Here is a 24951-nt window from a genome sequence, read left to right as displayed (position 1 = left end):
TTCAAAAATGTCTTGAACAAAACGAATATATTAAAACCCTATATGTATGAAAAATATATTATTTTAATTTTGAATACCAAAAGTACATATTTGTACATGAAAAGAATATGTAAAGAAAAAATAGAAAATATTTTCTACGTCTCCACAATTCTCTATAAATAATTTTATAATATTCTAATTAGTTATGCCAGTAATGAAGTTAAAAAAGATACTTTCAAAAATAAAAATGCAATCATTTATATATAATACTTTTTAAACGTATATAATACGTTTTACTTTTTCATTATAATTAAAATGAAAACATTTTTTTATAATTAGGAAAATAAAATCAGGAGTAAATTTTTTGGGTTTTCATAGATTACTCTATAATTAATTAATCTCCATATATTTAAATATATTATTCCATATATCAAATTGTAATTAATAATAAAATTTACTTATTAATTTTTGTAAATTATTACTCCTGAAATAATTAAAAATCTATAAATTTAAATATTAAATTCAACCAGTTTGCTACAATTTAAAAAGGATCTTTGAAGATACATCAATGTACAAAATATATTGTACAATGAATTTTTATTTATATAAAAATTATATATTAGGGAGCTTAATATTAAAAAATGAAGATATTATTAGAATATCAGTGCAAAATTTTATAAAAAAACAATTTATTTTATTTTTGATATAAATAAGATAATTTATTAACTTCGATCTAATATATAATAAAATATGAAAAATGGAATGAAAAATTAAATGTTAAGTATTATTTGTTAGATCTGGAAAACTTTGATATAATATCAATTCTGCACAGTTTACATAATATATAACATTATAAAGTTATATAATATATATAGATGATCCTACTCTAGTTATTCATTTTATTTTTCAAATATATTGTAAAATAAATGCAATTGTATTACCAAAGATTTTTAATTGCTTTCTAATTTGTCTCTGGAATTAGAAAAATTTTTTGCTTTTATGTTTTTAGTTAGATACAGTACTTTTCTCACATTCATAAATCATACAAAGAAAATTTCACTTCAAGTTTTGCTGAGATATATGTTAAAATTGTATGTAATAAACCAACCACATATCTGTAGTGAAAAAATTTACAATTCATCACTCTTCGGTTTAACACTTTTGCCTTTACGATCAAATCCTTTCAACTCATTGGTTGCATGTTTAGCAATATATTTAATAAAATCATCAAGCTCTCTGCCACCTTCATATTTGACTGGATTATTTTTAGAGTTTTTAGGTGCCCAATAAAGCGTAGGAAAACCTCTAACTTCATATGGGCCAGGAACATCATTAGCAGTAGCATCAAACTTTATGATCTCAATATCCTCATTCGCAAGTTTTTCCCCTAATTCATCATAAACAGGAGCTAATTTTTTGCAATGACCGCACCAAGGTGCATAAAATTCAATCAATGTATCTTTGTCATTATTTGTAACAAGTTCGTCAAAATTTCGGGCTACCGCAATTTTAACATTTCCAGAATTATCTTCAGGAATTGGTTCAGATTTTAGATATGGTTCTAAAACACCAGCTTCCATATCTTTTAAGAATGCTTCAAATGTACTAACGGAGAATTCATCTTTCATAACAAATTTTTGGTTATTAATATTTCGTGCCAATATAACAGGTTTATCACCTTTAACAAAATCAATTCCAAAATCATTCAATTCATGCTGAAAATCATCTTTGGAAGAAATAGCAAAGTTCAAGTTAGGGAAGTCCTTAGCAACTTTGATAATTCTATTACGCCAATAGTTTGTACCCTTTGGATTCTTGATATAATCTACTGCATAATATGCAACAACTAATGGATTTTTAAATTCTGCTGTATTATCTCGTGTACGAACTCCCGCAATACCAAAACTAAAATAAATATTCAGTTTTAGCAAATATTTCAAATATAATATAAATATTTATATATATAATAATATAAATATAACATCATAAAACATACTAATTCTTATTAATAAATTCTTGAATATCACCCATAGTTTCATCATATTTCACAATATTTGCTTCAAATTTATTTTGCAAAATTTTTGGTCTATATAAAACAATAGTATTCCTGAAAATAAAAAAAAAATTTTATTCTATGTTTAATATTATTTATAATATAAATTTATTATAATATAAATAAATTACTTATGTCCTTCTTTTTCCATAAGTGATTTGGCAGTTGTGTGTGCAAATCTAACTTTTTCTTTAAGTTTCTTAGAGACAGCATGAAAAGTTGTTGCTAAAGATAAATCTTCTTTTTCAAAGAAACCTACAACACTTACTTCATCAGAATCTAAAAATGACTTTAAACAACTTTCTTCATTTAATTCTTTAGATGCTGGACCAACTTGTGCCTAAAATATATTAAAACTAGTTTATATAAAATATTTAAGTAACTTTTATATTATCAAAATCCTAATTACCTTCATATATTTAGCAATGCCAACAGCTTCTCTAGGTCCATTGTAATCACTAACAAAATCACCTTTAGAAAAGATCTTCAATGTTGGATAACCACTAACAGAATATTTATTGCAAGTATCTTTTCCACTTTCTGTACAATCAACTTTAGCAAGAGTAATTGATGGATCATTATCTAAAAGCATTTCAGCAGCTTTTGCATATTCTGGTTTCAATCGTTTGCAATGACCACACCTGGAACAAATATTAATATAATTAAATTAAATACCTCAAAATATAAAAGTGAATTATTTTTATATTTTCTTATATAAAAATAAATATTAAAATTACTTATTAATATGTTAATTCCAAACCGGCATTTGAAATTATTGAAACTTCCATAAATCTTTTTTTAAATTAGTTTTTTTTATAATTGTAATACATATAATAAAATAATAAAATAATAAAATAATAAAATTCTGTCTCCAAATTTTGAAAATATGCAATTATTGCAAAGAAATTTCTTACCATGGTGCGTAAAACATAACAAGCGTGTTTTCAAGCCGTTCTAATTCATGGCTAAAAGTTTCGTCGGTTAGCTCCACCACATCTTTTTCTTCAGCTAAGACTGAAGCGAAAACCAAAAAAAGAAAATTAAAATATTTAAATAGCATTGTGGAAACTTATTTTTAAATCAAATTCAATCTGATCGTTTTCTTCAAAAGATACTGCTCGACGTGGCTTCAACAATAAGTTAGCCAAGATAGCCACGCAGTGCTGTCGTGTCCTGATTGGCTATTTCATCTGAATATTTCACCGCGTGGGGATGTATTTTCATTGTATAATATAATATCTAAAATATGAATAAAACAAGATTTCAAATACATATTGATAAAATTATTTCATCGATTTTTACTTTAAGAAAAGAAACTAAAAAAAAAATTTTATTGTCATTTTATCTCTTATTCAGAATAGAGTTGATTACAGTTTAAATAAGTACTTTATATATAAAATATAATGTTCAATGTGGCAACACTGTTTTTGCAAACATTAAGCAAGTTACACAGCGAGCGACACAATATCATTGCAGCTTGAAACAATCTTATAACTATATATTTATAAATACAACTGCGAATGTCACATATAGATAAATTAATGAAAGTTTTTACTTTCAAAATAATGTATAAATATTTACAAAATACAATTTAATCATTGTTAATAAATATATGAAATATATATTTTATTTTATCTTATTTATTAATTTTTAGTTACTCTTCTAACTTTAAGTAATGTTCATAATGTTCATAATGTGTATATTCTGGAAATTATAATTTAAAAAAAATTAAATTTTAATTTGAGATATTAATATTCAATTTATAATTATTTCTTTATAATTTATTTTAATTTTAAAAAAATTGTAAAAATATATAGATGTCAAAAAATTATTTATTTATAATTATTACTTGCAAAAATAAAATAATTTATTTAAGATAAAATATGAAATCTCTATGTATCATATTTTACATCATATTTGAATTATTTTTTATCCACAAATAATATCATTTTTTTCATTTTTCGATATCTGCTTTAATTTGTGAATTTGTATAATAGACCATATTTATAGATATATAAGATAATAATTTGATATATTATAGTAGTAGTTTTTGCAATTATAATTAAATCATGAAAACATAAATCTATTGAATAATCTCGGATATATCATTGCTCTTATGCATAGCAAATATATAATTCTAATATATTATGAAAAAAATATTTTTTAGCGTAGAAAAAGTACTATAATGTCATATTATTTCCATTCCCAATATTATTTTCAATATAATTATAAAGATAAATTTATATATTAGCTAAAAAGAATACAAATAAAATCATATAAAATTGCGTAACAATGAAAATGGAAAAAATTTCTTTTCCTATTTTTTTCTTTAAATTTTTATGTTTGGTAATAATATTTTGCAAGACTGCAATAATGAAGTTTTACAAGATGTATGAGTTATTTATTTTTCTAGAGATATAATCTAAGTGTATTTTTAATAATTATATTCAAAATAGAGTTATTTAAGAAGATTATTTAAGAATGTTTATTAAAAGTTGCTAAGTCTTTTAGTAGATATATCATTAAATATTGTGTAAAAAACATGTAATTTTAACATGACAAGTAACTAGTTCATTATTCTAGAATAAGAAATATTAAATTTTTTTCCTAATTTTCTTGTTAGATTAAACAAAGATAAACAATTGAGTAACCAAGTTTCATTGGATTTCTATCTTTAAGGAAAATTAAAAATATTATTTATCTTAATAATATTTTTAATAATAATAAATCATTACTAAAAAATGAGGCAATACAAAATATATAAATACATAAATCATTATTAAATTAATTAAATAAATATTTAATTATTGTGTTGATGCAAATGATTATAATTTTAATATATAATTTTGAAATAGAAAAATAACGAATAAGTAAAATAATGAAAAATAATGAATAAGTAAAATATAAAAGTTCCTTAACATTGAAATCTTAAGAAACTTTATGATATTATAAATTTAGTTTTTAAATTTTTTTCTGCTTAAAAGATTATAGAAAAGAAATATAGAATTTTGTTAAAAAAAAATTTGACAATTTTGAAATTTTATAAAAAAAATGATTTTGAAACAAAATTATTTTATTATTATTATTTTTATTATTTTTTTTATTTTAAGTAAATTTGATATTGTGAAATTTATATCATTTACATTGATTTTAAACAGATATAAGTAAGTTTAGTAAGTAAAGCAAGTTAAAAACACTTTTGAACAAAATTGTAATTTTTAAAAATAGATAAAGAAAATAGAAAAATTAAAAATTAATAAGAATATAAAACAAATAAAATTTATTAATTAATAAAAAACATTAAATGAACATAAAAATAGAAATGAATTACAAAAAATTCAAGAAAAATTGTAATAAAAAATACTTTTGAAATACAATTGATATATTTTGATATATTTGATACATTCTAAAACATTAAAATTATATGAAAAACAATTTTATTATATATATTTATTATAATTTTTCTATATAATTTAAATAATGATAAAAATCTTCATATTAGTATTAGAAAATTATAATAAATTTCTTTATCATTTTAAAGATATTATCAAAATTAATAATTATTTCTATTTTAATTTTTTAATAATAATGTATATAATTTGCTACTAGCCTATTTATAAAGTTTAAAGAAAAAAATGAATTCTGATGAAATAATTATAGAATATTATATTTTTAAACAATAATGTAATAAGAAAACAAAAAAAAAATTATATAATATTTTATTTTATAATTATTTTATCATTATTTATTATATATGTTATTTTGATAACTTTATTTTAATAAGTTTATTTTAATAATTTATTATAAATAATAAATTTTTATTCTATTAAAAATTTTTTATTTATGATTTTTTGAAGTTAATCTTTTTATATATTTTTTATATTATTTACATAATTATATAATAAAATATATGAAAAATATATATATAATTATATAATATAATTATTTAATAATAAAAAGTAATATAAAAAATATTTGAAAACATAAATATAAAAATATGAAATCAAAATAATATAATAATTTTTTTTACAAATACAAATATTTGAAATTTGAAAATTATAAATATTTCAAATATCTATTATGATATATGTTAATTTATATACATCTTTTATTTTCAAATTGAAAGTTTAAATTAATTATTAATTATAATAATAATTATAAATTATAATTATAAATAATTATAAATAATACATTAACTTAATTTAAAATTTTTATTATTATATAAATATGAATTAATAATAATTGATAATTAATTGATATAAATATGAATTAATAATAATTGATAAATTAATAATTGAAATTATATTATTATTATATGTCATAAAAATATAATTTAATTTCAATTTTATTCTTGATAATTAGTAATTTATAATATTATAATTTGATATTTTAGAAAATAGATTCAGAATTAGATTCATAAATAATAAAATCATCTAAAACTAAATAAATAGATAAAGAATTAAATATTTTTACAAATTAAATTATATTGATGGAAAAATCATCAAAATATCATTTAATATTATTATCAAATAATAATACTAAATAATAATACTATTATTAGTACATTAAAATTATATTAAATTATTATAAAAAATTAAAATAAAATATTGATATAAATCTTCATAAAAAAACAAATTAGTTCTAAGTAGCATTATTATGCAAGATAGATAGAAACTTAATTTTAGAAAGTAACAAATATAAACGTTCGTTTGTCTTTATAAACAATTTAATTTTATATTATTCATTTCATTTTATACAATTCATTTCATTTGATACAAAATTAAATTATTTATAATTCGAAAAATAAGTTTCAAAGGATTTTTTTTTTATAATTCCTAAATCTTTTAAATTTTCTGTCTACTTTATATTACATTATAAGTACTTTATTTAGTATTATATAACTAATTGTATTATTTTTCATTATAATTTAAAAATGTATATAATATTAATTCTTTAGTTCTAAGTGATACAAATGTAATTAATAAAATATCGATATAAAATTATCGATATTGGTTATTTTCGTATAAATTGCATTGTTTTTTTTATAATAGACTGTATTTAATAATTTTTATTTAAAAACAATTTATATTTATTGCGATATATTTATATTGATAATGAATAATTTCATAAAAAAATTAATATGCGATAAAAAATAATTTATTTCAAGATTTAATTAGTTAATTAGTTAACAAATATAAATTTCGATCGTATGATTTTGTTCATGTTCATAATTCGAATGTAAATGTATGTATAAATATATAATAAAATCATATTAAATTATGTACCAAAATTTAAAATACTATATTTATGATATACAATTTAAAAAAAAAATAAATCGTTCATTAAATGTTCAATATTCTTAATAATTTGCATATATTCACTTGATTATTAATATTTTAGTTTTAACTAACTTTTAATAGATGAATCTTTTATATATATACATATTTTTCTTGTTTATGTATATATTATTTTTTTCGTTTTTCCTTTGTTTTTTATCAATATAATTATAGTTAATGATTTCTATAGAAAATGTGCCTTGCAATAGCAATGTATATATTGACAGCTACATTCGGAATACTTGTGAAAATAATTATAGTAATGAGTATATTTTTCTTAAATGTTCTTGGGAATACTATTTATCTTGTATATGCATTCTTTCAAATATTGGTACGTACTCAAACTGGAACTGAATAGCTCAATTATCCGCTGACAATTGATCGTAATGGAGACATGATTTTTCCTTTTAAATCCAATTTGGAAAAAAATTGTTATTTCCTAAGTTTATACATATATATGAATAAAGTTTATATGTTTGCTTAATTTTTTTGAATTACTATTACTATAATATAATTAACACGTATGTATGGATGCGTGTGTGCATGAGTATAAAATTAATTAAAGATACTAGTTTTTTCTTTAAGCTAAATTTAAATTCTGATTTATAAATTAAATTTATGATATAAATATAATAATAAATAAATTAAAAGACAAAATAAAATTAAGAATAACATAATTTAGAAATGAGAGCTAAATGATGACTCTAAAAAATTTTGCATATAGTTTAAAGTTCTCTAAAAAATTCAACATATATTACGCACATTAATTTTTTATCAGATTTCCGGAGAATATTTTAAGAATAAATCTTTTATACTTACAATTAAAATTAAAAAGTTCATAATTAAATTAACAGAATAATTAAATAAACAGAATTAAATAATCATAATTAAATAAACAGAAGTTCAAGAACTCTTAAATAAAGATAATTTATTAGAAATATATTCAATTTCTATTCTAGTTTTAAAAACAACCAAATATAAATATTTTTATAATTTTTATATATCTATTATGAAATATATAAATATTAATATAAAAATAATATAAAAATAAAAATATAATAAAAAATGTTATCAAATATATATATGTAAACACAAGCTACTGATTTATTAAAAAATGATAATAAATGATTTAAATTGATAAAACATTTTTTTTCGAACATAATTTTAAATAAAATGCTATAAAAAGTCGTTTATAATAATAAGAATGCAAAAAAATTTTTTAAATTTTTTTATTTAACAAGAAACAATGCATTTTTAATTAATATATATTAAAACTCATTATTTTCCAAAAGATAATGTAATAATGATAATTACGACAAACTTATTTTTAGATTATAAATAAATATAATTTATATAATTATATTTAATTATATTTAATAATTATATTTGGATTATATTAGCGAAATATAACATTTACTTATTTAATATTGATAGATGTGTTATTAGATTATATTAAGATCATTTACGTAATAATATTGTATGAACAATAATTAGCAGTAATCTAAAAAAAAATTCTATCATCATTTTTAACAATTAACAAAAATAAAAAAAAACAAAGTCAATATTATTGTAACTGAGAATAAAAATATGAAAGATAAACAATAAAGTAACATTAAAAAATAATTGATCGTATATTATTATTATGTATTATTATTATATACTGAGTGCAATTTAGTGATATTTAATAATTACAATTATCATTTTATCATATAAAAATGCATATGAAGATAGATAAATAGATTACATTTTAATGCACGGATTTATTGAATTATAACGATAACTTTTTAACGATAATAATTGGTTGTTTATTTCTTTTTAATAGGAAATTTGCAGAATAAAAAAAAATATAATGTATCCAAAAAGATATTTAAATATTAAATATAATAAAATACAAATTTCAGTTAATTGCAAAAGCGTTACATTATCTTATAAAATAAATAGCTAGGAAAACGAAAATTTCATTTATGTTTGACATTTGCAATTAATTAATATTATAAATATCAAAAAATATCTTTTAATATTATGGTAAGTTATATTATTATTACAACTAAATCTTAAAACATGTATATAGATATTTTTGAATAAATAAATATTTTATTGAAAATTTAGTATTTTTTTTTAATATAAGTAAAGAGAATAACATAAAATAAAATAAAATAAAAACTTAAAAAAGAGACACTTATAAATGAACTTGTATATTTTTTTTATTTTTAAAATTTTTAAATTAAAATCAATATGAATTATGTTATATTCATATTTTATTATTCATATTATTCATATTTTACTTAAATCTTATCTTGTATATTTGGTTATTTCATTAAATTATATTGACAAATGTCAATAAAAATTATATCATAAAAAAAATTAGAATAGAAAATGATGATATTTCATCAATTAAATTGATTTTTTTTTGGATAAGATTTTTTTTTAAGTTAAATTTATCTCTATTGAAATAATTAAATACTTGCTAAAAATTTTACTTACTAAATTTAAAAATTTATTTTACTTTTAATTATAATATTTATATAAAATCAATGATTTACAATCATTTACGTAAAACAATTTTTCGTAAAATAATGAAAATCACATGTAAAATATCATGTTCGATTTCTTGAATGAACCCAACTTTTTTAAGACTGTTAATAAGCGAACTTCAGAAAGCTGATGCCGATACATTTAGTTATTCAGTTGTGGCCTATCTGTCGTTAAGAGAGGTTGTGCTATTTTATTTCTTAATTTTATAATAGAATTCATTAAGTAATCGGTCATAACAAACAAGTTTTTTTTATTTGTTATCTATTTTTTATATATTTTAATTTTTTCATCATTGTATCTATTACATTAAAGTGCAATACTTGTTCAGTATTATAACAGGTAAATGATTTTAAATTCTTTAAATGTCATATCATCATGACTTGTCATTTCACTTTCTCTTTTAGTAACTTTGTTTTGCATAACGTATGACTGACCTTATACTACTTTAGCCTTTTTTGAAATAAAACTATTCTTCATTATTGTTTAAAAAAATTATAAATATTATAATTTTAAAAAAATTTTAAAATAATTGAAAATAATAAATGTAATTTTTATTCAATCTTTGTACATTTTGATTTTATATGTTTTAGGCAATTTAAAAACATGCCCTGTCCATTTTTAACTCATCTTTCTGCAAATTATATTCGAAATTATGGAACTTCTGTAATTATGAATTATCGTCAACTTTGTCCAGTAATGTCTCAATTTTTTAGTACTCAAACAGATATTGCAGATACTCAACAAATTGAAAATACCATAAATGGTCAATGTCCATTTCTTGCTAAAGAACAAAATGCTATAAAAATTGCTAGTAATATAATTGAAGAAGATATTATCAATATATCATCTATAGAATCAAAGGAAAAAGCAAGTTTTCCATATGAAGAATTTTTTCATGAACAGATCATGAAAAAGAAAAAAGATCACTCTTATAGAGTATTTAAAAAAGTCAATCGATTAGCAGAGAATTTTCCAACTGCAATAGAATATTCTTGGGGAGAAAAACCAATTACTGTTTGGTGTTCTAATGATTACTTAGGAATGTCACGACATCCTACAGTAATACATTCTGTTCGAGAAGCATTAGACAAATTTGGTACAGGAGCAGGAGGAACCAGAAATATATCTGGAAATTCCATGGGACATGAAATATTGGAAAAAAGACTTGCTTCTTTACATCAAAAAGAAGCTGGTTTGTTATTTACCTCTTGTTTTGTTGCTAATGATTCTACTTTATATACTTTAGCAAAACTTCTACCACATTGTCATATTTTTTCTGATGCTGGAAATCATGCATCTATGATTCAGGGTATAAGAAACAGTGGAGTACCAAAACATATTTTTAGGCACAATGATGTACAACATCTTGAAGAACTTCTTTCCAAAGTTGATAAAAACATACCAAAAATTGTAGCATTTGAAACAGTACATTCTATGACTGGTGATATATGTCCTTTGGAAGACTTATGTGACATTGCACATAAATATAATGCTTTAACATTTGTTGATGAAGTCCATGCTGTTGGATTATATGGTTATTCAGGTGCTGGTATTGGAGAGAGGGATTGGGTACTTCATAAAATGGATATTATATCTGGCACTCTTGGAAAAGCTTTTGGTAATGTTGGTGGTTATATTGTTGGATCTGCTAAATTAATAGATATAATACGAAGTTATGCAGCAGGTTTTATTTTCACAACTTCATTACCACCAACAGTATTATATGGTGCCTTGACAGCTATTGAAATTTTAGCTTCTGATGAAGGAAGATTATTAAGGGCCAATCATCAAAAAAATGTAGCTTATATGAAGTCTATCTTAAGTACTGCAAATCTTCCACTAGAACAATCACCTTCTCATATCATACCAATAAAAGTATATTTTTTTTATATATTATTTAAATAATTATTATATTATTTATATTAAATATAAATTTTTTTTCAGATTGGTGATCCATTATTATGTAGTCAGTTAGCTGATTTATTAATAAAAGATAAAGGACATTATGTTCAAGCAATTAATTATCCAACTGTTCCTAAAGGAGAAGAAAAATTAAGGCTAGCTCCAACTCCAAAACATACTCAAACTATGATGGATCAATTTGTAAAAGATATATTACATGTTTTTCATCGATTGAATATACCAACAATTAAACATAAATCAAACAACATTCCATGTATAATTCAGGTTCATTGACAAATATTAAATCTAAAAATTTAAAAAATCTATATAATATGATTATAATTTATTTATGTATTTACAAATTTATATTATATGAATATCTATGCTATTGAATAATAATTCAATAGTGAAATGTTAAAAATTAATCAAAGTTAATTTGATTATAAAAAGCTTTAAATAAAGTATTATGAAATGACATATTAATATTTACTCTTCCAATTTTTCAACAATTTAAAATATAGGATTTTCAAATATAATTTTCAAATATAATTTTCAAATATCAAATATAAAGATTTTCATCTTTAAAAAATATTAACATTTAATTAAGTGACATATCATTTCTTAAATACTTAATATTATTACGCGTCGTAAGTAACGAGAAATTTTTATCTATTACAATATTTATATAATAAAATATAATAGCTTCCTGTTTGATGTCGAATTTTTTTTTTAATTGATTATTAATCATTATATAATATGATAAGAAATAATTATCTTTTTCCTTATGAACAACATACTAAGATATGTTATGTTTCGTAATAGTATTTTTTATAGTTTAAAAAATCATTTATAATAATTATTAATTAATTAAGACAATCACATATTCAATAAAATTCAATAAATTAAATATAATAATTTAATGAAAACAACAAAATTGTAGTTACTCTTGAAACACATAATTTAATTCAGAAGTATTATTTTTATATGTGAATCACAGTAATTTATATTATTAATTTATTATTATTATTTAATATATTATTATATTATTAACGTAATTTATATGTTTTAAATATACGAATATTTCCTACTTAATTTAAATACCTAAATTCTAAATAAGATTTTTGACAATAAGATTTTTGATAATAATATTGTAAAATTAATTTTAACATTTAATTTTTAATTTTGAATTTTTTTTTTAAATATCTTTTTAAAAATGATAACAATTGTTTGATTTCACTATACAGATCTTATTCTCCATTACGTAAGTCTTTATTAGAGATCAACAAGAATATTTGAAGATTTCAAATGCATAAAGATATTCTTTATATATAAACAACATGAAATTTTCTGTAATAAATCTTTACATATATTAATATAATATAAAAAATATAATATATAATTCTCAAATTAAATAAAATATATTATTCTCCTTTTATAATCATGATAAAATTATAATCGATCAATTTTATTATTTCAGATGATTTATGATTAGGGATTGAAAAATGATTTATTCTTTTATATCACTTTATCATAATCTAATCTTATAATCTAAAATTAAAATTTATTTTACAAACAACGTAAAATTTTATTAGTAGTTAAGTCTATGTTATATTTTGTTTATGGTTAAACTATATCTCACTAGAAAATTAAATGACTTCGTTTCCGAGCTGATTGAAAATACTGTGATCTTTTTCCGGTTTATCGTTATATTGTACGAACGGCAAAATGAAGGCAAAGGGTGAAGTAAGGAAATATTTCAAATTATATTTAAAAAGTATATTTTAAGAGTAATAAATTTACCAATTAAAAAAATATTCTATAATTACTATACTTTATATATTATAATATGATTTATTTAATATTTGTAAATTATATATTAATAACTTAACCTAACATAATATTGTTACTAACACATGTCCTCATGATTATAGTTTTATCAATTTTTATACTTAATAAATATAAAATATAATAAAATTTATTTTCGTCTTTATGAATAATATGAATTAAGAAAAAAAAATTTTAATAATTTTGATATGTTGAATTTTATTATATACATTTATTTTGAATTTAATTGACGAAAATAATAAAAAATTGAAAAACAGAAAAAAGTATAGAAGTATGAAAAAAATTATTTTGGAAACTAATAAAATCTTTTTTATAGTTGAAGGAATTTGAAGTAATCGGTCGTAAATTACCGACTGAAAAAGAAAAATCTACACCATTATATAAAATGAGAATATTTGCACCTGATGCCATTGTTGCAAAATCTAGATTTTGGTATTTCTTGCGGCAACTTAAAAAATTTAAAAAATCTACAGGAGAAATTGTTTCATTGAAACAGGTAATTGTTATATTTTTTTTATAAAATGTAATTGTTATAAAATTTTAATTTAAGGAAAAAATTCATTAAATATTAAAGTCTAAATTTCTATAAAATATTTTATGGAATATATATTATTTTTTAGATACCAGAAAAATCTCCAGTTAAAATCAAGAATTTTGGAATTTGGTTAAGATATGACTCTAGATCTGGAACTCATAATATGTATAGAGAATACAGAGATCTTTCTGTAAGTGGTGCTGTAACACAATGTTATAGAGATATGGGAGCTCGTCATCGTGCTCGTGCTCATTCTATTCAAATCATTAAAGTTGAAGTTGTAAGAGCTGCAAATTGTAGAAGACCACAAGTCAAACAATTCCATGATTCAAAAATCAGATTCCCATTACCAAAACGTATTCATCATAGGAATCGTATGCCACTTTTCAGTGTTAGAAAACCACGTACCTATTTCCTCTAAATATTTTTCAGATTTAAATGATTTGCATATTGACATCAAATATATTATTCTAAATAAAATAAAGAAACATTTATTGTATGATGCAATTTTTATTTACCCAAATTTTTGATTAATTCTGTTTTATATTTTAAATAATTAAATTTTCTAGATTTCAATAATTTTAAAATTTTATAAATAATTGTATTTAGCTACGTATATGTATAATATATAAACTATATATATTATATATGTACATAAGTTATTTTTTAAATTTTTATTTTAATTAATAATAAGTTAAATAATATTAAATTTGTATAAAAATCTAAACGATTACGCATGTAATTTACTGACTCACTTATGAGTCACTTTTTAAATATGACTTGTGGATTTTAATTTTTTATTTTGTTTTGATTAAAAAAATAATAGTGATAAATGCATATAATAATAAGATATCACAAAAAATTATTATATATATTTTAAATATTGTAAAGAAGGTTAGATAATTAATATTTGAAGAACATTATAAAATCTTATTAAAAATTTTATTTATACTATTAAATCTAAAATATTTTAAACATCGAAACTATAAATAATAAATGAAAAATATTTCATTAAAAAAATAATATTACCAATTTGTATATTATTTATCAAAACAATTATTTGTAAATAAAAATGGGTCAGTTTCTTGACAGTAATAGACACATGACTACTCGCGTAATGTTTGATGAAAAAAGCGAAAACGGATTAATTGTTGGTGGCAAATACTTACCAGAAGAATTATTAGCAGAAATTTTTTGTTATGTAGATTATAACTCTTTGTTAAATTGTCAATTAGTGTGTAAACTTTGGAAAAATTTAATTCAAACTTATGTTTGGCGTAAAAAAGCTGAAATTATTTTCGGTCGATCACTCCTTTTTGATAAGGAGGTTTCTTGGCATACATATTATCTTATGTGTAAAAAGAAACCTTTTGAAAGGAATTTGATAAAAAATCATTCTGGAGAATACGGAACGCAAAAATGGAAAATTCTTGATGAAGGTGGTGATCGTTGGAAAGTAGAAAATCCTCCAATAGGAGTTTCACCTTTGCCAAATAATGAAGCTATTTTTAAAGGAAATCAATTTTGTTTTGTTACTTCTTATAGAAGATGCACTAAAGCACAAGTAATTGATCTAGAAATTGAAGGATTGACATCATATGTTTTAGACAATTTACAACCTTTAATAGTGGTATTACAAAATTTATATTTTCTTATAAAATTTTTTAAAAAAATATTTTTGCTATTATATAATTTATATTATTATATTATTATATTTATAATATTATGATATATATATATATATATATATATACAGGTAAGTGAATGGTATAGTTGTCGTTGGGATTGTCCAGCTATCTATGAATGTAAAATCAAATTATTAGGAGAAGACAATAAAATCATTGATTCTTTTGAATTCCATGATAGTATTGAAGAAGAAAAACAGAATGAGTGGCATCAGGTATATTACATATACATATACATATATAGATAAAATATTTTTAAAAATAACTAAATTTTTAAGAATAATAAAATTATGTTACAGTTTAATTTATATTTTATTTTAGATATTACATGAATTTAAGAACTATGGACCTGGACTTAGAAGAATTTGTTTTTGTCATGGCGGTACTGATAAATTATTTTGGGCAGGACATTATGGCAGCAAAATGGCAGGTGCCTGTGTATGTGTAAAAATTCCCATAGTTCAATTTCGCAACAGTGAAGAAATTAATATATTATCCAATAAAAATTATAATGCAAAACATATTTCAAAAAAAAAATAAGCTATATTTTTATTGAAAATATGAATAATATTCACACAAGTTAATATTCACAAAAATATTTTGAATATATTATTTAAAGTATAATATATAATATTCATATATTTTAATATTGAGAGTATTTATTAAATTATTATATAAAACTTACAATTTGAAACTTACAAATTTGTTTCTTTTTCAAATATTTTATATCAACAATATTTTTAACATAATTTTAAACATAGCAAATATTTGATTTTTAAAACTATATGATTAAAAAAATTAAAATTTATATTAATGTGTGCAATGAATGTAATTTAAACGCTATTTCAATTAAATTTTGTGGTGCAGAATCTTGATAACATACATATAACTCTTTTGGATGAGGAGTTGTAAATAATCGACCAACAACCCAATAAGTTAAATTTTCCCATTCAAATAATACACCATGTTCTTTAACAGCAATTAAACTCTTATTAATCACAGTTTTATCAGCATCTGAATTTAACATTGCTTTAAATCTTACTGTATTATGTAATAATCTGTGAATAATATGAACACATTTATTAAAATTAATAAGAAAATTGGGATTTTTTCCTAAATGTTCTAATGGTTTTGAAGATAAAAGAATTCCTTCAACCATGTCTAAATGTACATAATGATATAAATAATTTTTATCACCCACTGTCAAAACTTTTGGTACTAAATATTCAGCTTGACTTAATAAATTTTCTCTTATATTAGATACATCCAAATTTAACATTTGACAGTTATTCTACAATAATAAACTTTGTGAAAATTATATAAAAAAATAAAATATGAAATAACATAATTATAATTTAATATAATATATGCACTGTACTAATTACCTTATATACATCGATATCAGAATCGCTATCATCCGAATATCTTGATTTACTAATGATTTTTTCTCTTGTTGCTCGTCTTCCTAATATAGGCATTGCTTCATCACTTATTTCACTAATTCCACCAGTTCCTTGACTTAATGAATCTTCTGATGTATGCAAAGAATATACTAAAATAAGAAACTTGTATTTTTAAATTATATCATATTTAATATAAAATAAATAAATAATTTCACTTACCTGATCCTAAAACTACAGGAAATTCTTCTATATTACGTTTTTTTAAAATTGAAGGTATTTCTTGAGGTCTCTTATTACTATTTGTAGCATGAGATGGTTTAATAGATATATTTTGTACATCTGTTGATTTTATGAGACCTAGGAGATTTTCTGTAATACTAGATGATTTTATAGGTACATCTTCATAAGTTATTACTTCTGGTCTTGTGTTAGATGCAATCCATTTGGCTGCTAATGTTGTTACTCCTATTTTTTGTATATGTTTTAATGTCTCTTGAGCTTCTTCTACATAAAATATATCTGGACCAATAATTTCACTACATCTATATTCAATAATAAATAAACAAATCAATATATATATATATATATATATATAATATATATATATATATTATATATATATATATATTAAAATCTTATTATTCAAAATAATTAAAATCAAATTCATCAAAAATAATAAAAATTATAAAAACATAACATAAAATAATAAAAACTATAAAAACTAACTTTGCAGTACATCCACCAGATTCTAAAAGAACTGCTAATAAATCATGTCCATATCCAACAATAAGTAAATACCATTTTCCATTAGGAATAAGTGATTGATTATTTTTATTATTTTCTATATTTTTATGATTATATGAAGAAGGATATACTCTTTTCCAAATAACAAGACTCTTTACAGGTTCATTATTTATCAAATTTAAAATACAGTTTTGTCTAAGATAAGATTCTATCTCGATTAAATCATTATGAATTAAATGAGATCCAAGAAGATAATGTTTGTGATAAATACAACTACCTAAAATTGTATATAATCTTTGACAGTCCATAGGATCTTCATTCTAAAAAAAAAAATATAATTATATCATATCATTTTTCTTCTATTATTTTTTTTTACAAAACATACCCAATCTCTATAATCCATGGCTTCCATTTCACTTAAAGCAGCATCAATTTGAATTTGTGCATCTCTTGATAATTCTATAAAATTTGCAACTGAAAAAGCACTTCTAAATTTGTAACTTTCTATATTTTCAATATTATTATGAATTTCCATACAAGAATTAGTCAATTCTAAATTTTTTGCATAACTTTTTATATCTAATAATCGTTGAATAATTAAAATAAAAAAATGGTCTAAAGAAGATTGATTTTCTTCAGATGTAAAACATTTTGTCAATGACTGATATCCAAATTCTAAAGTTTTTACTATATCATTTGATAAATTAATAGCTTCTTCAAGACTGCAACTAACAATTTAAAATAGCTATATTAATATTTATTTGTTATTATAACATTTATTTATTATTATAGATATTATTCAATTAACTTACCATTTTTTTGGAAATGCTAATAAAAGTAATTCATCATTTCGAGGTGTATATATAACATGAATTTCTTCTTCTGCTACCTGTATTGTAGTACTATAAAAGTTGTACTATAAAATGTGATTGCATACATGTTATAAAAATTATGTAATTATAGAAAGTATTATAAAATTTTAATTATACCTAATAGGTTGTAGACCACCAATTTCTGGTAATAAATGATTGAGAGTTATAAAAGCTCCTCTTGCTGTACATAATATAGAATGCATATTTTTATTTTCTGATCGAGGAAATGTATATAAAACACCTTGTAATTCTGGTCCCACTTCTGATAGTTCAGTAGTTTGTAGATATAATACACCAAGTGGATAATTTATTATTGATTGCATTAAATCTTTACTTTCTTTTTTATTCATTAATCTTTGTACTAATACAGATTGCTAATAATAAAAACAATAATATATTATTATTAATTTCAAATTTAACTTATAATTATATGTATATAAATATACTTTGGGATTATAATATACATTATAATCATATACATTATAATTACTTTAGGACAATTTAATCCAGATAATGTTGCTGTAACATCAATACCTGCAATTCTTTGTAATTCTAATGTTACCTGAATAAAGAATAAAAATTGACTGTAAAATATTTTATAATTTTCATGAAATATCAATTAAATTTAATATTTTCTAAATTTTAATTCTTACATTTGTTGAAACTGTTATTTCAGATAATATATTATCTAAATTTTCATATGTAACATTATTTGAATTTATACTTCGTAGCCAATCTCCAATTTTAATATTTTTATTTTTTATTGCTTCTCCATCTGGTATAAATCCAGCAACCATAATACGTGTTTTGTCAGAAAAAACACTTGGAATGATTCCAAAATATGCTTCACATAATGTAGCTCTCCTTCCTAATTTATGTCGTCTATCAGGATCAACCCATAATATAACTTCTCGGGTTTCACCTGCCTACATATTTTTATATAAAATATGTTATTTTAATATATATGTATATATATATATATTATTTTTAAAAATATATTTAAATTATAATTGAAATTATTTACTTGAAAGTCTCTAAAAGTGACTTCCTTTGTAGTTCCATCTTTTCCTGAACTTCCAATATTATTTACTGTAACATTAAAATTACTTTTTTTATTTCTTGTACTTAGGCGTTTACTTTCTTTTCGTTTTATAAATCGCATGAGTTTTCCAGCTCTTGTACTACGACGTCGCATCAACTCTGGTTGAGAATCAAGTTTTGTTACAGTGAATGAAAATTGTTCATCATTTACATTATCTATTGCAGATTCTATGTAAATCAATTCCCCATTAGAATTAATTTCTGATTCCCATTCTGCTGTAGAACTATAATAATTCATATAAATTTTATAATTATATAATAATGATATATATTTTAATAATACAAAGGATTAAAATATTAATTACATATAAGTATCAATAATAATTACCTATCTGTATCTGAATAATATGATCCAGTACTTGATGCACTATCACTTGCCCACCAGTCATGCTCATTATCATCTTTCACATTTTCTGAAGAAAAAATGTGATCATATTTACATTGCGATCTTATTATTATATTTTTAGAATTTTCTTCATCCATTTCTTTTTAATCCAATTGTAAAGATTTATGCACTACTTTTTTCTATGATATAATTATTATTATTATACTTTATTATATACTTTTCTTTTAAAACAAAAATTATTATAAAATTATCTTATTTTATTATTAAATTTTAAAATAAAAATATTTTAATTTGTTGATATATTTTAACACGAATTGTTGTTTACTCAAATCATTTCAAAGAAAGGTTAGGAAAGAAGTGGTTCTCTGAAAATTTTGATGTCGTTATATGAAAGGTGGGGAGGTTTGATACATTTTTTTCATATCTAAAATATTGTACAATGTGAAAGTGAATTAAATACAAAAAAAATAATTTTAATTATATATTTATTTTTATTTAATTGTTTTTATTATAATAGATAAAAAAATATCCAAATGTCAATTATGTTGATTTATATTATTTATGCATAATTATTTTTATAAAAATGAGATACTTATAACTAAAAATGGCTCGATACTTCCACGTACCAAGTATTTCAAATTTATTTTAAATACATTAATAAACAAATGATACTAGAAATTGTATTACAAGTTTCCACATCTAGTAAAATACAAATCATTAGTCACATTTATTATTCAATTAAAAAATAAATATAAATTAATATAAGAACATTATCGAATTGATTGTTTAAGTCTAGAAGCAACAGCTTTTATTTCATTTGTATCTTTCTTTTTATATGGATCAGGTTGGAAACATTTCCATAATCTTAAAGTTTCATCAGCTCCTGCACTAAGAATTGTAGTACCATCTGGAGACATCGCTAAGTGTAAAACACGACTAGAATGACCTGTAAGTTCTGCAACTTTCGTCATTGCAGGATATTTCCAAATTATTAATTGATTTTGTGCATATCCATGGCCTGATACAATTTCTTTGTATGTTGTAGACCAAAGCAAAGAACACACTTGTGATTTGGTATCTACCATATTTAAACATACACCTATTGTATAAATATTAATAAAAAAAATTTTTTCAAAAAATTAATATTTTTGTGTATATTATATATATATATATATATATATATGTATATTCAATTATTTTGATTATTTTCTTTACCTGTGTTACAATTCCAAAATCGAATTGTTCTATCAGCAGTACCACCTCCACTAGCAAGAATACTACTTTGCCATGGACACCATGCAAGAGCTTTTACAGCAGCCTGATGTTGATTTAATGAATAAATTGGTTGTGTGTTTGTATGACTTTGTACAGACACTGATGGCCATATTTGAAGCATATTATCATTACCACCACTTGCTAAATACTTTCCATCAGGTGACCATTTTAAACCACATACTTCTTGAACATGTGCATTAATTGTTGATATTAAATGGTCTCTTTGTCTAACATCATGATGCACTATTTGTCCTGCTCTGTATAAAATACATGTATTAACATTTTTATTTTAATATATATATTTTTATTATAAAAATTTTTACCTGCAACCACTTGTTAAAATATGTGAATTCCAAGAAAGAGAACCAACTCTGGCTGCATGTCCATTCATTACACGTATTCTTTTTGTTTGACTACAATCCCATAGTTCTGTATTTCCTATTGTAGTGCCTACAGCTAAATATGGACCTTCTTGAATCCATGCAACAGAGCAAACATAATCATTACCATTTAATTCAAGTAACTGTTCTATAGTTCCTGTTGCAGCATTCCATAAATATACATTAGCACCTAATGCTACAGCTAAAATATTACTTTCTGACCAATCAATCAAATTTAAATCTGAAATAAATTTATAAATTTTTATGATTGTTTGTGTTATTATTTAATAACAATAAATATTGAGCACAAAGATTCTTACAATAATCATCAACAATTTCTGGAGCATCCAATATTCTATCTGGATTTTGTGGTATATATCTTGTAGAAGTTTTTATGCTTGCTGGTGTTTTACTTTGACTATACACAACACGCAATGGATTTTGATAACCTTCTGGAGGAGCTGGTGCTTTATTTTGATAAGATAAAACTCTCATTTGATTAATATCACCACCATGCAAATTTTCTCCCATAAGTCGCTGCATTTCTCTTTTAGAAGGACTAGCATTGTCTAGTTTTTCTTCATCTTTTTCTGCATTTGTTTGTTGTTGAATCTAAAGAAATTAAAAAAAAAGTATATAATTTAATGAATTTCACTATTATATTAAATGACAAAATTTATATTAAAAAATTATACCTTATAATAACCAAGATCAAAATTGGTAGTTGATCTTGATGGAATAAATCTATCACCACCACTAGGTGTTTTAGCTGGTGTAGAAGTATGACCTAATTAGATAGTATTTAAAATCTACATAGAGCTTTTTTATATATATCATTATTAGTCATATGTAGAAATTCTATCACTATATATTAGTTATCCTAAATTATAAAAATAATTCATACTTGGAGATTTTTTAGAAGTTTTAGAAGGTGTCTTTTTCGTTCGATTATCATTCTTTTTTGTTGGTGTTTTTCCTGTAGTATTATTTGCAAATGATCCATTTGAAATTTTTCGCGATGAATTAATGTTGACACTGTATAAATACATATAATATAGAGATTTATATTTTATTTTAAATAAAATAATAAAATAATAAAGTAATACCTGGAATTTGATGTTTCTAAACATTTTTTTTGCCAGCGTGGAAGAGGTCCCTTAATAGTTTCATCCATGCGAGTTAAATTATTTATTTCTTTCATATATTTTAAATGAGACATAATGATATTAATTCAAAATTTAAATATTCACTTAATTTAAAAATATGAAATAATGAATAAATAAAATTTAAAATATAAATTAACTCGCACACTTATAAAACATTACTGCATATTACAAATAATTAAATTATTTTATTTCTAATTTAAACTTTATTATTGTAGAAAGAGCATCAATATATGTAGATTAAGAATTATAATGACACACTAAAAAACACTAAATTCTTTAATCACACAATTCTTAAAGCGAATAAAATACTGAACATTTAAAAAGTTCGTTAAAATTTAAAAGTTTTTGTAGAATAATTTTCCAATAGAGGTCGCAGTAGAAATAAAGGAGCATTTTCAAAAATAATGCACATTAATGAAATATTAACAATCTTTATTAACAGAAACATAAAATTTTATTATAAACAGAAAATAATATTTTAAATAAATTTAAAATTATTATTATTTTTGTTATATATATAATATTTTAATTGTTTGATTAATTAATAAAATATATATTTAATTGATTAATTAATTAATTCTATTTTAATTCTATTATCTTCTATAATTTTAGAAAATAAAAATTAAATATATTTCTGTAATACGTCTCTATTTCTATATATGTCTTTAAATTAAATCTATTTTTACCAAATTTTTTATATAAATTTTGTTATCAAAGTACCAAATTTGATTTAAAATTTAGTTATCAAATTATATTAACAAATAATATTAAAAATATATAAAAATTTATATATCAACTTATATCAAATCTTTAGCTATCATCAAAACTTTAGCCGTAAAAATATACCAAAAATATTCATATTTTGCTATAATTCGCATTTTAAATATGGATACACTGTATTGTATCTATATTTCTTATAAACATTATCTCTGAGTATTTATACAATAACACAATATATTCATATAATAATTTATTATGCATATTTATAATATACACAAATTATTTCAATTTAAAGTTAAGTTAATCATTATTATTATATATTTACTAGTATATATTATTGCATATTACTATCTACTATACATATATTATTAATATTATATATTTTATTCAATTTTCTTTTTCATAAATCACAGAAAAGCAGAGAATGCGAATAGCTTATTGTTCAAATAAATATAATTTTTTCTGAATACCATAATTATGTGAAAATCTTTAAAAATAGGAAAAACTTAATTGTCTTAATTAAAAAAATTAAGACAAAATAACTTATAATAATAATAAATCTTAAAATCTAATGTTATCTATTTTTTATGATATCTTAATACACAATAAAATAAATAAATAATATATAATAATTTTATTTATTCTTTATTAAAAATATTGTTATATTAATGAATGTAATTAATTTACCAAAAGAATGAAAAATTATATATGAAATCTTGTAAATATTTTATCATCTTATAACTAGATTCTTTGTTAAAATAATATATAAACAAATAAATACTTAATAATTGGTTGAAAAAAAATCCTTTAAAAGAAATATAAATTGAATATTTTTGATAGATAAATATAATCACAAAAATATAGATACATATAGCCGAAAGCTAAGATCTATAAATAAGATTGAATAGTATTATATGAAGATGAATATTATATGAAAAGAATAGATTTGTACAGATTTGCTTTTGTATGATTCAAAAACTTCAAAGCATTTCTTAGTAATACAATATTTACTTTTTCTGAATAAAAGGAATAAAATACTATTCATTGCATTTCAATTAAAATATAACTTCACAA

The 24951-nt window shown here is 20.7% G+C and overlaps 6 protein-coding genes across 10 annotated transcripts; 3 read left to right on the top strand and 3 right to left on the bottom strand.

Annotated features, from left to right (window-relative positions):
• Nucleotides 1-667: 667 nt before the first annotated feature.
• LOC108003634 (protein disulfide-isomerase A3) lies at nucleotides 668-15492 on the bottom strand. Of its 2 annotated transcripts, none has more exons than XM_017066035.3 (6): nucleotides 15355-15492; nucleotides 2947-3271; nucleotides 2442-2673; nucleotides 2164-2372; nucleotides 1976-2086; nucleotides 668-1884 (listed from the first exon to the last, which is right to left on the bottom strand). In XM_017066035.3, the coding sequence occupies exons 2-6, from the start codon at nucleotides 3090-3092 to the stop codon at nucleotides 1110-1112; spliced, it is 1473 nt and encodes a 490-aa protein (XP_016921524.1). In that variant the 5' UTR covers nucleotides 3093-3271; nucleotides 15355-15492; the 3' UTR covers nucleotides 668-1109. The 2 variants fall into 2 exon arrangements, with proteins under 2 accessions (XP_016921524.1, XP_061931534.1); XM_062075550.1 differs by lacking the exon at nucleotides 15355-15492 and adding an exon at nucleotides 9853-9986.
• Nucleotides 10018-12280, top strand: LOC108003491 (5-aminolevulinate synthase, erythroid-specific, mitochondrial). The gene is made up of 3 exons (XM_017065760.3): nucleotides 10018-10242; nucleotides 10494-11778; nucleotides 11848-12280. Exons 2-3 carry the CDS (start codon nucleotides 10507-10509, stop codon nucleotides 12097-12099), a joined length of 1524 nt encoding a protein of 507 aa, XP_016921249.1. The 5' UTR covers nucleotides 10018-10242; nucleotides 10494-10506; the 3' UTR covers nucleotides 12100-12280.
• LOC108003500 (large ribosomal subunit protein eL20) lies at nucleotides 13387-14684 on the top strand. Its single transcript, XM_017065772.3, has 3 exons — nucleotides 13387-13548; nucleotides 13967-14146; nucleotides 14271-14684. The coding sequence occupies exons 1-3, from the start codon at nucleotides 13531-13533 to the stop codon at nucleotides 14604-14606; spliced, it is 534 nt and encodes a 177-aa protein (XP_016921261.1). The 5' UTR covers nucleotides 13387-13530; the 3' UTR covers nucleotides 14607-14684.
• On the top strand, nucleotides 14685-16517 carry LOC108003632 (F-box only protein 6). The gene is made up of 3 exons (XM_017066033.3): nucleotides 14685-15815; nucleotides 15942-16085; nucleotides 16192-16517. Exons 1-3 carry the CDS (start codon nucleotides 15258-15260, stop codon nucleotides 16408-16410), a joined length of 921 nt encoding a protein of 306 aa, XP_016921522.1. The 5' UTR covers nucleotides 14685-15257; the 3' UTR covers nucleotides 16411-16517.
• Nucleotides 16508-20473, bottom strand: LOC108003630 (protein inturned). Of its 3 annotated transcripts, none has more exons than XM_017066028.3 (11): nucleotides 20319-20473; nucleotides 19914-20214; nucleotides 19543-19815; nucleotides 19380-19451; nucleotides 19007-19263; nucleotides 18830-18919; nucleotides 18403-18745; nucleotides 18000-18337; nucleotides 17493-17815; nucleotides 17256-17422; nucleotides 16508-17161 (listed from the first exon to the last, which is right to left on the bottom strand). In XM_017066028.3, exons 1-11 carry the CDS (start codon nucleotides 20471-20473, stop codon nucleotides 16676-16678), a joined length of 2805 nt encoding a protein of 934 aa, XP_016921517.1. In that variant the 3' UTR covers nucleotides 16508-16675. The 3 variants fall into 3 exon arrangements, with proteins under 3 accessions (XP_016921517.1, XP_016921518.1, XP_016921519.1); XM_017066029.3 differs by having other exon boundaries at nucleotides 17256-17401; XM_017066030.3 differs by having other exon boundaries at nucleotides 16792-16928.
• Nucleotides 20474-20804: 331 nt separating this feature from the next.
• On the bottom strand, nucleotides 20805-23479 carry LOC108003631 (cell division cycle protein 20 homolog). Of its 2 annotated transcripts, none has more exons than XM_017066032.3 (7): nucleotides 23098-23479; nucleotides 22896-23026; nucleotides 22687-22760; nucleotides 22312-22603; nucleotides 21935-22232; nucleotides 21552-21868; nucleotides 20805-21435 (listed from the first exon to the last, which is right to left on the bottom strand). In XM_017066032.3, exons 1-7 carry the CDS (start codon nucleotides 23208-23210, stop codon nucleotides 21107-21109), a joined length of 1554 nt encoding a protein of 517 aa, XP_016921521.1. In that variant the 5' UTR covers nucleotides 23211-23479; the 3' UTR covers nucleotides 20805-21106. The 2 variants fall into 2 exon arrangements, with proteins under 2 accessions (XP_016921521.1, XP_016921520.1); XM_017066031.3 differs by having other exon boundaries at nucleotides 22687-22778; nucleotides 23098-23478.
• Between the last annotated feature and the right edge of the window lie 1472 nt (nucleotides 23480-24951).

Source organism: Apis cerana, linkage group LG1, assembly GCF_029169275.1.
Source record: "Apis cerana isolate GH-2021 linkage group LG1, AcerK_1.0, whole genome shotgun sequence".
NCBI classification, from domain to species: Eukaryota; Metazoa; Arthropoda; class Insecta; order Hymenoptera; family Apidae; genus Apis; species Apis cerana.
Note: the sequence above shows the minus strand (reverse complement) of the source record. Positions and strands in the feature narration are given on the sequence as shown.

Bases quoted from the DNA above. Each gene is read 5' to 3' on its own strand.
- LOC108003631 (XM_017066031.3), bottom strand. From the start codon at position 23,210: ATGTCTCATTTAAAATATATGAAAGAAATAAATAATTTAACTCGCATG. The intron at 22,779-22,895 runs GTATGAATTATT...CTATCTAATTAG, and splicing joins AACTTCTAAAAAATCTCCAA to GTCATACTTCTACACCAGCT. The intron at 21,869-21,934 runs GTAAAAATTTTT...TATTTTATACAG, and splicing joins ATTTTAACAAGTGGTTGCAG to AGCAGGACAAATAGTGCATC.
- LOC108003632 (XM_017066033.3), top strand. From the start codon at position 15,258: ATGGGTCAGTTTCTTGACAGTAATAGACACATGACTACTCGCGTAATG. The intron at 15,816-15,941 runs GTATTACAAAAT...ATATATATACAG, and splicing joins ATTTACAACCTTTAATAGTG to GTAAGTGAATGGTATAGTTG. The intron at 16,086-16,191 runs GTATATTACATA...ATTTTATTTTAG, and splicing joins AACAGAATGAGTGGCATCAG to ATATTACATGAATTTAAGAA.
- LOC108003491 (XM_017065760.3), top strand. From the start codon at position 10,507: ATGCCCTGTCCATTTTTAACTCATCTTTCTGCAAATTATATTCGAAAT. The intron at 11,779-11,847 runs GTATATTTTTTT...ATTTTTTTTCAG, and splicing joins CTCATATCATACCAATAAAA to ATTGGTGATCCATTATTATG.
- LOC108003500 (XM_017065772.3), top strand. The intron at 14,147-14,270 runs GTAATTGTTATA...ATTATTTTTTAG, and splicing joins AAATTGTTTCATTGAAACAG to ATACCAGAAAAATCTCCAGT.
- LOC108003634 (XM_017066035.3), bottom strand. From the start codon at position 3,092: ATGCTATTTAAATATTTTAATTTTCTTTTTTTGGTTTTCGCTTCAGTC. The intron at 2,674-2,946 runs GTAAGAAATTTC...TATTTGTTCCAG, and splicing joins GTTATGTTTTACGCACCATG to GTGTGGTCATTGCAAACGAT. The intron at 2,373-2,441 runs GTAATTAGGATT...AATATATTTTAG, and splicing joins GCATTGCTAAATATATGAAG to GCACAAGTTGGTCCAGCATC.
- LOC108003630 (XM_017066028.3), bottom strand. From the start codon at position 20,473: ATGGATGAAGAAAATTCTAAAAATATAATAATAAGATCGCAATGTAAA. The intron at 20,215-20,318 runs GTAATTATTATT...GAATTATTATAG, and splicing joins TATTATTCAGATACAGATAG to TTCTACAGCAGAATGGGAAT. The intron at 18,920-19,006 runs GTATAATTAAAA...CAACTTTTATAG, and splicing joins GGTGGTCTACAACCTATTAG to TACTACAATACAGGTAGCAG.